At 39.7% G+C, this 11956-nt stretch overlaps 1 protein-coding gene across 1 annotated transcript; it reads left to right on the top strand.

Moving 5' to 3' along the window:
- Nucleotides 1-734: 734 nt before the first annotated feature.
- LOC308097360 (monoacylglycerol lipase ABHD6-like) lies at nt 735-10231 on the top strand (the record flags this gene model as incomplete). Its single annotated transcript, XM_080445117.1, has 8 exons — nt 735-859; nt 2169-2328; nt 2974-3090; nt 4148-4280; nt 4865-5022; nt 5499-5553; nt 6041-6141; nt 10049-10231. 8 exons carry the CDS (start codon nt 735-737, stop codon nt 10229-10231), a joined length of 1032 nt encoding a protein of 343 aa, XP_080301243.1.
- Between the last annotated feature and the right edge of the window lie 1725 nt (nt 10232-11956).

The raw sequence follows: 11956 nt of genomic DNA, 5'->3' as shown, positions 1-11956 counted from the left end.
ATCATCATCGTCAATAGTTGGCTTGTGACTGAGGAATTGAATAATCATCTGATAAAGTAAGTTTAGATATTTATTTTCATAGAATATAGCAGCAATAAGGTGTATAATGTATTTGGATTAGAGCATGATTAAACACACTGTTTACAGCATGCATGTTAGATGTCAATGTCGTATGCTATTTTATTACTGCCCTACAAAGCCAAAGTGCAGTAACTATGGGGGAAAATATAACTGATAAATGGGTTTAAAAGTGTTTCAACTGGTCAGACAAATGAGATATTGGGCATATAAGTGATGTTGTTTATCCTCCAACATCACAAAGGCTAATTTGACCTTTGGGATACACAAATAAGTCGGTGTGTCCAAAAAACGTAGTTACTGCACTTTAGCTTTGTATGGCATCCCCTCATATGCTACGTACCCTGGTAAAGACTAAATACTGGTACTCTTCTGTGTGCTATTGTTAAGTATAGATCAGTTTGGAGAGCTATTGTGAAGCTTTTGAAAGAGTCTCGCCATAACATAACAAAGCATTGTATGTGTGTCAGATATTGATTACAACCCTCCCCCACCATGTTATCCATGAGTTATCATGTGGCATGGGCATGATGCACATCATACAATACATGAGTTACCATGTGGCATGATGCTCATCATACAATACATGAGTTACCATGTGGCTTGGGCATGATGCACGTCATACAATATAATGTGTTCTTTCTGTCAGGTGAGCCATGGCTGCTGATCCAGAGATGTTGAACCTGTTTGTCATTGCTGGTGCGACATTGGCCATTCCCATTCTGGCTTTTGTAGCTTCCTTTCTCCTGTGGCCTTCAGCGCTCATAAAGGTTTATTACTGGTAAGGCTGATTTGTTTTAAATAAATGTCTTTATCGAAGGGGTTCCCAGATTGCGGTTGATGATAATAATATCAACCGCAATCTGGGAACCCCTTCGATTAAAAAAACCATAATAAATTGCCCCATTTGAGGGATTTAACATCTTAACATTTATATTAAAGGTAGGGTAAGTGATATTTTTGGGTTAAAACAAAAAGTATTTTTTTTAAAGGTTAAAGCACTATATTCTGATAGTAATCATTGCTATAGAGTGTTTGTTCAGTAACAGGAGTCTCCCCGTCTCTCCAGCTCTTTAATAAACAGAAAATACATTTTCTGGTAGGTGTCAAAATCTCAGCCAATCAGGAGAAAGTACCCATTTTTAAGCTTCATTTTTAAAGTGTTCCAGTTCCAATTTTGCCTGCTCATTTCTTAGTGTCATCACTTTCAATTTCACTTGTTTAATCTATATCCTGATTGATTTCTCTATCCTGATTGGATAAAATTGGAAATGAAACTGAAACGAAAATGCATTTTCTGTTTTATAAAGAGCTGGAGAGACATGGAGACTCCTTATATGGACAGGACACTCTATAGTAACGAGCACTATCAGAACATAGACCCATTTAGCAATTATTTGAATAATTGCAAATCACTTACCCTACCTTTAACTAGACCATACCCATCGGGGGATATGAGCACCCAAAGTATGTGCAGTTTGGGTTATGCGCTGTGCACAGACAGTACATCAGGCATACACGGATGTGGCAACACCAGCGCTTGTTTCACGCACATGATTTGGCAACCCTAGAGCCAGCGAACACAAAACGCTAATAAACAGCTGACATTTGGGGAAAGTGAAAAATGGGCCTCGGTGTTCTGTGCACATGGTCAATGGCTGTGTGCAAATGCAAAGCAATTGCTCCAGCCGCTGAGGAGAACCGGGCAGAAGAGATTTTGGGGACGCACACACGCATTATAAGATATATTAATTTACTAAATGAATACATAAATCCATACATACAACACTGTACTATACATACACTAGATAAATCTAGAACATTAATTATATCTGGCACTGCAGGGCCTAGCCCCACATAAGTGTGTGTGTGTGTGTGTGTGTGTGTGTGTGTGTGTGTGTGTGTGTGTGTGTGTGTGTGTGTGTGTGTGTGTGTGTGTGTGTGTGTGTGTGTGTGTGTGTGTGTGTGTGTGTGTGTGTGTGTGTGTGTGTGTGTGTGTGTGTGTGTGTGTGAAGAAAGACAACACTCTGCTAAGGACAACATGACACAAGCTGCAGTTGAACATTAAAGCTGAACATCCTCTCCTCCAGGTACTGGAGGAGGACTCTGGGCTTGCAGATCCGTTATGCAGACTGTGGAGGATATCGCTTCTGCTACTCCTCCAGAGGAAAGGCAGGAGGCCTGAGACCTTCCATCCTGATGCTCCATGGCTTCTCAGCCCACAAAGACTCATGGCTGACTGTAGTCAAGGTACCTGGATCCACAACATACTACTACTACTACTACTAATAATAATAACCATTCTACTCCAGTGATTCTGAACATTTGTACTGTCAGACGCCTCAGTTTGATAACAGGCCCTAGACCCCCATTTTGGCAGAAACCGCTTATCTCCATATTTTAACTTTTTGTGTTTTTTTCGTAAAATGAACGCCCATACTTGATTATACTACAGCGTCACACAAAAGCATAAAAAGTAGAAGCCCCTTCCGGAACCCTCTATACCTTTTTGTTGTATGTGGGATGACGGTAAAGGTATACAGTGTTCCAAAAGGGGCTACAAAAGCAGCAGATCCACAAGCTTGTAGATCTGCTACTTTTGCTACTTTTGAATTTGAATCCTGAAAAGTAACGGTTTTGGACATAAGAGGTTTTCCCCCGACAGAGACGATTTGATACAAAAAAAAAAAAACTTTAATCTCTGGGACCTCAGTCAACCCTAAAATAACTCAAGAGAGTTACAAGCTCTATGAGTTACACTAACACTCAGGAATAGACAACAGTGACATTTACACACTCAATATTTGAATCATTTCAGGAAGAATGGTTTAATTGTGGTGGTTATTTCATTAATAATTGTATTTATTTATTTTCCTCTTGACTGCCTCTCTTCAGTATCTGCCTAAACATTTGCACATAGTGTGTGTGGACATGCCTGGTCATGAAGAAACAACTCGTACCAACAACACAGACGACTACTCCATTGAGGGTCAGGTCCGAAGAATCCGTCAGGTAACGCTATATAAGCTTTCACACAGTGATGGAAGAAGTACTCACATGTTTTACTTAAGTAAATGTATCAATACTGCAATGTAGATACACTCTGTTACATGTAAGTCCCGTATTCAAAATGTACGTAAGTATCAGCAACAGCATATATAGACCCACTTATATAGTCGCTTTTATTACCTAAAGACTTTTACCCATTGTGTCCTACTGTATTGCTGCATAATTTCTTTTTTTTTATTGCTTTTAAATGTTTTCTTATTTTTGTGCTCTCCTACTGTATGGTGTATTTTATCTCTGTGAAGCACTTTGTAACTTTGTTTCGAAAGGTGCTATATAAATAAAGCTTTATTATTATTATTATTATTATTATTATTATATACTTACAGTACCAAAGGTAAAAGTACTCATTCTGCAGAATGTCCCATTTAGTAAAAGTAAAATAATTATAAAACATCTTTTGAAAATAGCAGATCTACAAGCTCATAATGCGTTGTATCGCGACGCATTGTGAGCTACAATAAAGCATATCATAATCGCAAAGGATGTAATAGACGTTTAACTTCAGATTTGGTTGTGAATTGTTAAATTCATTTCAATCTGATACTTCATCTTCCAAGATTCATTTTCCTCTTCTGAAATATGGAGTTAGTGTAGGGCTCTGTTTAATTTATAGCCAGAAATGAAAGTCAAGGCAAGGGATCATCTCATATTCTTAGAAATGTACCTTCTGTGAAAGCATGAACACTGGCATGTCAAAGGTGACTGTAGTTTGATGTGACATCAATCCAACAAACCCCTGTCTGTCTGTGTGTGTGTCATGTAGTTTGATGTGACATGCGGTCCACTGAACCTGTGTGTGTGTGTGTGTGTGTGTGTGTGTGTGTGTGTGTGTGTGTGTGTGTGTGTGTGTGTGTGTGTGTGTGTGTGTGTGTGTGTGTGTGTGTGTGTGTGTGTGTGTGTGTGTGTGTGTGTGTGTGTGTGTGTGTGTGTGTGTGTGTGTGTGTCATGTAGTTTGATGTGACATCAGTCCATTGAACCCCTGTCTGTGTGTGTCATGTAGTTTGTAGAAAGCATCCGGTTGACCAGGAGAGCCTTCCACCTGGTTGGAACCTCCATGGGAGGAAACGTAGCCGGGGTTTATGCAGCCTGCTACCCTTCTGATGTCTGCAGCATCACTCTCATCTGTCCTGACGGTCTGTCTGTCTGTCTGTGAGATTATATTACTGTAGTCTATATTGTATTATATTATTAGAAAAGTAAGGTATACTGTATAAGATGAATTGGCTTAAATCTATCTATATAGAACATATATTATGTACACAAACTTCAAATATATATATTTTTTATTCGGATTTTCTATCAATTACACACCCCATGAAGCCTTGAATTCATGGAGATTTATTTTGTTTCTTGTCGCATTCCTGAGACAATAATTTGATGACCGGTTGTATGTCCGATAGTAGACACAAAGAGTCTACTTAAATTGTGTCTCCTACCGGATACATTAGCATCTTTCCATCGGTAAACAAATTATTGGCTTGAGAATGCGACAAAAACAGAAATTCAAGGCTTCATGGGGTGTGCAATTGATAGAAAATAAGTCATTTTTTGGGTGAACTACTCCTACTGAAACTGACAGCATGTCCCTCTTCACAGTTTAGACAGAAAGAGAGAAATATGTTATTGAAGTATATGCTTCAAGTGCTATAACTGTTTATAAACTGAATCCAGTCGTGTGTCAGTTGTTCAGTAGAATCTTGGCTTTTTAAACCCACAGGTATAAGACATCCTTGTGAGAGTAAATTTGACAACCATCTGGAGGACCTGGAACACAATCACTACATGCTGAGCATCCCTCTGATCCCTGCTACGCCAGAGGAGATGGAAGACATGCTGAGGCTCTGCTCCCATGTCCGCTTTAAGATCCCACAGCAGGTCTGTCTGTCTGTCTGTCTGTCTGTCTGCTCCTATGTCCGCTCTAAGATCCCACACCAGGTTTGTCTGTCTGTCTGTCTGTCTGTCTGTCTGTCTGCTCCCATGTCTGCTTTAAGATCCCACACCAGGTCTGTCTGTCTGTCTGTCTGTCTGTCTGTCTGTCTGTCTGTCTGTCTGTCTGTCTGTCTGCCTGCTAGTATGTCCGCTTTAAGATCCCACACCAGGTCTGTCTGTCTGTCTGTCTGTCTGTCTGCTCCCATGTTCTCTTTAAGATCCCACAGCAGGTCTGCTGCCATAACACATTTCAGTCATTTGGATTCAACATGTCTTCTATGGAAGCATGTTGCGCAGTCGCCGCAGTGAAATAAATTGTTTAAAATAATTATGTAAAAAAATATATAAAGAAAATGTTCGGTCTTCTTATAACCATGTGTCCCTCTTCCTTCTACTTTGTGTTTGTACATGATTCATGATAGATTCTTCAAGGCTTAGTGGACGTTCGGCTTCCTCACAATGACTTTTATCAACAAGGTCAGTACAACCTGATGTAGCAGTAGCCTATTAGATACCTCCTACATGACACCATCATCTAAATCAGTGGTTCTCAAACATTTTCATGTGAAAGACCCCCTAAAGCATATGCTGTGGATCCCTATTTGAACAGATTTCTTGTCAGGGTCCCCCATAAGAGAAGATCTTTGCTGTTAGAGTATTTAGCACAAAATTAGGCAACTGTCTATAGTACTATAGGAGAAGAGAGAGACACCCTATGATGTGAATAGTCATTCTTATACAGTACATTCTCTCATTGGGATAACTTCTAGTTGGTGTAATAGTATAGTGGAAATGTCCTGTTCCTCATTTTACTGGGGACCCCCTGGAACCCCCCCAAGGACCCTTTAGGTGTCCCTGGACCCCACTTATTATACTATATACTATAATACAAATTTAAGAACCAGTGGTCTAGACTTATAGGCTGAAATGTGTCTGATAACTTCTATGTCTATGTTCTCTTTAGTTTTCATGGAGATTATCGGTGAGAAGTCCAGATATGCCTTACAGGAGCACCTGCATCTGATCACTGCACCGTTACAGGTGATCTGGGGGAAACAAGACCAGGTGATAATATTAAGCATGGTGTAACATCAAATTCAAATTCAAATTCAAAGGGCTTTATTGGCATGAGAAAACATACGTCTACATTGCCAAAGCAGAAAGCACAATACAACAATACAGCAATACAATCAAAAACAAAAAATATGTAATAACATAAAGACCAGGTGATAATATTCAGCATGGTGTAACATCATAACATAAAGACCAGGTGATAATATTCAGCATGGTGTAATATCATAAGGTTCTGATTCACAGGGGTGGAAAAGGTACTCACATTTTTTACTTAGGTGAAAGTATTAATACTGCAATATAGAAATACTCTGTTATAAGTAAAAGTTCAAAATTCAAATTCAAATTTTACTTGAGTAAAAGTAAAATATTGGTATCTTAAAGTACCAAAAGTAGAAAGTACTCATTATGCAGAATGTCCCATTTCACAACTATTCAAATGTATAAAACTAGATTCTCGGCGCCCCTCGAACCCATCCGCTGCGCGGGGCTTTGTGTTTGTTGTGGCCTGAATAGTTATAGTATAGTTATACTATGAATAGTTATAGTATATAGGGCTGAAGTGGTTAATATGTGTTGAAATAATAATCAAAATCTACAAAGTAGATATTGTAGCCCTATTATACATTAGTATAATGTAGACGTTCATTGCAACAGCGGTCTCTCTTTCTCTCTCTCTCTCTCTCTCTCTCTCTCTCCCTCTCTCTCTCTCTCTCTCTCTCTGTGTGGAGGGAGCATGGTCGAGTGAGCATCAGTTTGTATTGAGAGAGAGAGTGGACAATGTTGCCATGTCCATTAATTGTAAGCGACTTGTAAGCTACTTTGAGCGAGGAGGAATGGAGGAAAATTCACAGACCGCATTGCTTATTTCTCGCGCGCAACCTGGCAACGTTGTTTCTCCGTGAATACTCTAGCGTTGTTGATAATGTTGTCTTTGGGATGTACATGGCACGTGAATGACGGACATATTACCGTGAGTGTGCTGTGATAGAGGCATGACTAAAGTGAAAGCAACGGCGCGGGTTGAAGCGAAGTGGTCGCGTGTGTTGTTGTTGTGGGGAGATTTCAATGGCGGCTGCGTTGTGTTGGTTTCGGTTGCACTCGGCGGTGGTCGGTGCTCACGCTAAAGGGAACAAAATGGTGTACCCGTAATGGTGTCAGTTTGTGCTGGTCGCAATTAATTATGCTCCGAGGAGGCAAAATGTGTGGTGAGCAATGAAAAGTAGCCTACGCCACCTGTCAATTAATCGCGCACGTTGTGGCTTGTGTGGTTAGTGACATGCGATATGTTGTGGTTGTGTTAATGGAAGGGAAACAATGATAACGTGAATGATGACGGAAGACGGGACTTATCTGCAATGTATTATAGGATGGATAAAAATATTTAGAAAATAGCAGATCTACAAGCTCACAATGCGTCGCTTTGCGACGCATTGTGAGCTTGTAGATCTGCTATTTTTTTTAGATTGGCTATTGAGCTTTGAGATTGGCTATTTTCAAATAGCCTAACTATGCATAGGGCTGAAGTGGTTAATATATATTTTGTAATAATAATCGCAATCTACAAAGTAACTAAAGTTGTCAAATAATTGTAGTGGAGTAAAAGTACAATATTTGCCTCTGATATGTAGTGGAGTAGAAGTAAAAGTTACTAAATACTCCAGTAAAGTAAAACATACCTAAAAAGAAAAGAAGCCTGTATGAATTGGTGATGACATGTTACTCCAACTTGCTTGAAGTTTCTTTGGTAATAATGCAATATGTATTACCTTAGTTCAGAGGTGGGACAAAGTCCCTATGTTGCAAGTCCAAGTCGAGTCTCAAGTCTTTGCTCTCAAGTCCCGAGTCAAGTCCAAGTCAACACAGCCAAGTCCCAAGTCAAGTCCAAGTTCTCAGCTTTTTGTTTCGAGTCCCACACAAGTCCTTAGCATTTTGGTTCGAGTCCCACACAAGTCCTAACCTTTTGTTTCGAGTCCCAAACAAGTCCTAACCTTTTGTTTCGAGTCCCACACAAGTCCTAACCTTTTGTTTCGAGTCCCACACAAGTCCTAACCTTTTGTTTCGAGTCCCAAACAAGTCAAAATGTTAATTCAAGATACGTAAAGATTTACATAAATCATGAGCATTTTTCACAATTTGCATTTGTTTTAAAACAAGGGTTCTTCCAGGCCAACAGAACGCAGATACTGTACTTTTAATTTCATCCTTGAGGACAGGGTTTAAAAGGGCCCTTTTTAATGAATATAATGCAATTTTGTACAATCTGTATGGTAGAGTATGTTACTACAATATAACTTATACAATCAGGGTGGTTGTATTTTGTCTCCCTGCTCTTCTATTGAGACATTTAGATAATGTCAAAGGTCATGTCTCACCTAGACACAGGATCTGACACACATTCAGTGTATCCTCTGATCAAGCAGGCAGGCTCTATTATCACAATGGTGAAATTTCAGCACTTGCACTGGAAACCGCGTTCAAATCCGGGGTAGAAGAGGAAATGTATATAGCGCTGAAGTGGTCAATGTATGTTTTGTATTAATAACCAACATCTACAAAGTAACTGGTACCTAAAGTTTTCAAATAATTGTAGTGGAGTAAAAGTTGGCTAATATCTGCCTCTGATATGTAGTTGAGTAGAAGTAGGTAGCTGATATATTGCACTTTTATCTTAGCGCTAGGTATTCTCTTGGTTGCTTGTTTTTGCAGAAAATGCACTTAAGACTTCTGGTGTTTAGTAGTTTCGTTCCCTACCTATGTTGAATGCACTTACTGTAAGTCGCTTTGGATAAAAGCGTCTGCTAAATGACTGTAATGTAGAAGTAAAAGTACTGAAAATTGCAAATACTTCAGTAAAGTAAAAAATAAGTCAAAATTGTACTTAAGTAAAGTACTTGAGTAAATGTACTTAGTTACTTTCCACCACTGGTTATAGTTTGCTCTTAGCACGCAGTAATGTTAATGTGAAGTATAGGTCTTGCCTTGCATACTGCTTTTCTCGTCTTGTCTTCCACCTTGTAATCTTTAAAACCGAAAGCTATAACTGCTGGAGTTGACATTTTATTCCACCTGGCTTCAGTTCCAGCAGCGACGGCAGGAGTGAAGCCGGTGTGTTGTTTGTTTGGTAATGTGCAACATGTGGACCAGTGTTGCCAAGTATCGGGAGAGAAACAAGCGAACCGACTTCCAAAAACAAGCCAAAAACAAGCCAAAGTTTGTCCAAAAGTTAGGGTAAATAAGCAGCTTTGGCAACACTACACTAGGTGTCACTGACGGCCGGGATTTCTGACTAATAACATTATAGTTGATGCACACTTTTTAAACATTTTTGGCTTGCTTAAGTGACTTGAAAGTGACTTGAAAAGACTTGAATTTTCAAGTCAAGAGGGCTCAAGTCAAGTCAAGTCTCAAGTCTTTAGCATTCAAGTCAAGTCAAGTCTCAAGTCTTTGGCATTCAAGTCCCAAGCAAGTCCAAGTCTATTTTTGATTTGGTCAAGCAAGTCTAAAGTCATCAAAATCGGGACTCGAGTCCAAGTCGAGTCTCGAGTCCAAGTCCCCACCTCTGCCTTAGTTAGCTGTCTATATTTAGTAAAGTCTGTATTTTGGCCTCTGTACTCTGTACTGGCTCTTTTTGTTCACCTCTATGCCAAATCTCTTCGTCCGGAAATAGCCGATCTACAAAACTCACAACGCGTTGCACTGCGACGCGTTGTGAGCTTGTAGATCTGCTATTTTTGTCGAATGTTCCACCCAGAATAGGGATGCTAGGGTTCAAGTCGTTCAATCAGTAGCTGTGTCACTCTTCAATTCAGCTATTGACTGGTAGCCATGGTACACCAATATCTGTGATGAACTGCAGACTTTACTCTCATATAAATGATTAACATTCCTCCTTTCCTAGGTGGTGGATGTGTCTGGAGCCACGGTGATGGCAGAAACCTTGCCTACGTGCAGAGTGGACCTGCTGGAGAACTGCGGACACTCAGTGGTGATGGAACGGCCTCGGAGGACCGCCAAGCTCATCCTGGACTTCATTATAACTCAGCAGGCCACCAGGGGGACCACTAATAAAAAGTCCTCATGAAATAAATGTGTTTTCCTCCTGCTGTATAAGCTTGTGTGTGTATTCTTCTGTGTATCTGTGACACTTAAATGTACATACAGATAGCAAGGCCTACGCTGGACCAGCATTCATGAGATGTGAGTAGAATTTGCGTGAGAGCAATTAACCCATTAAGACCTGGAACGCATCTGTGTCATGTTTAGATTTGAGCTAAAAAGCATTATTTTACACTTTGGCTATTAAAAAATAGCAGATATACAGTGCCGAGCTACGAGCTTGTAGATCTGCTATTTTTGAAAAATCTTGAAAAAGTTTGCAAATCTTTGAATATATATATTGTTAAAGCGAACATTTTTAATTCAAATCTTTGCTTCTGGGGGGTCCCTGGAACAACATATTTTGAGATGGGGGTCCGCGTCCGGTCCGGTCCAAATACGTATGATTTTGGGGGAGACTGTTTTTGCTCCCGTCCTTCCATCCGTGTGTATGTATGTATGTATGTATGTACAGTTTGTACATATGTATGTACAGTTTGTACATATGTACGTATTGTATCTCTGTCTTTCCCCTCAAACGTAGAGACCAGTCACAACTCATGCCACTGCTGTATGTGAATGATGCCGTGAAACTAAAGCACCTCCAGTCACTAGTGAAGTAAAAGTTTAACTCAAAGGGGAAATTCCACTTTAAAACACGTCCGGGGTCATTTTTACATCTAATCTGGCTCTTGTGTGCACCATATATGACAGTTTTTAAGTTGCTTGTTTCAATGATTAGATATTTGATATATTAGCCCACTCCTATATTAACCCATTTGAAGTCCATTTTAACCATGGTGGTGACTGATAATTGTCCTTCTGATGGTAACAGGATAGGAGGGCACTAGGGACATCTGGGCACCTCAATGTGAAATTGTCTATTTTGTCAAAAATGTTAAAACATTTCATATTTGAAAAATGGTCTCAAGTAAAATAAAGTATACATGATTAGAACATGCTTAAACATGGCTACAAATGTCTACAAAACCTGTATATCTGATGCGTGCATGGAGGGCATGTTTTTTCCTTTAGTTTTTTTTTCTTTTTCGAAAATGAACACACCGAATAATAATAATATAATGAAATAAGTCACTGTAGGAGATTAGAGCATTCTCCTCTACTCCCCCCACTCAACATCGAAAAGTTATACAAAATAAAATAAAATAAACAAAATATAGGTTATTAACAAACATCTTAATTCACCACACACAGATGTTATTCTAATATCTTTCTACGCTTAAGTGTTTTTTGTTGTAAAGAGTAATTCTTTCTGATGTAGCATATCTCTAATTTATATGTAACACATACTGTAGTGCCTATAATCAGGTTTATTTCCCCTTCCTCATTCTGCACAACCGGAACATCACATCACACGTTTAGGCTACTCAGCACTTGTGGTGCAAGCTGGGTGGTGAGAGTAAAGCATAGTACAGGCTGGGTGGTGAGAGTAAAGCATAGTACAGGCTGGGTGGTGAGAGTAAAGCATAGTACAGGCTGGGTGGTGAGAGTAAAGCATAGTACAGGCTGGGTGGTGAGAGTAAAGCATAGTACAGACTGGGTGGTGAGACTAGCAGAGTGCAGGCTGTCATTCATGCTGTCTGTCCGTCCCTCGGGACTTGACACTTGGTATGGCGATGAGGGCCGTTCTACTCCAGCTGCTGTTTGTACTGAGTATGAGATGTGGTTGGTGTGAGGAGGATGTAGTTTT

Source organism: Gymnoscopelus braueri (genome assembly GCF_963280865.1).
Source record: "Gymnoscopelus braueri genome assembly, chromosome: 12".
NCBI lineage: Eukaryota > Metazoa > Chordata > Actinopteri > Myctophiformes > Myctophidae > Gymnoscopelus > Gymnoscopelus braueri.
This window is presented reverse-complemented; position numbering and strand designations above follow the sequence as displayed.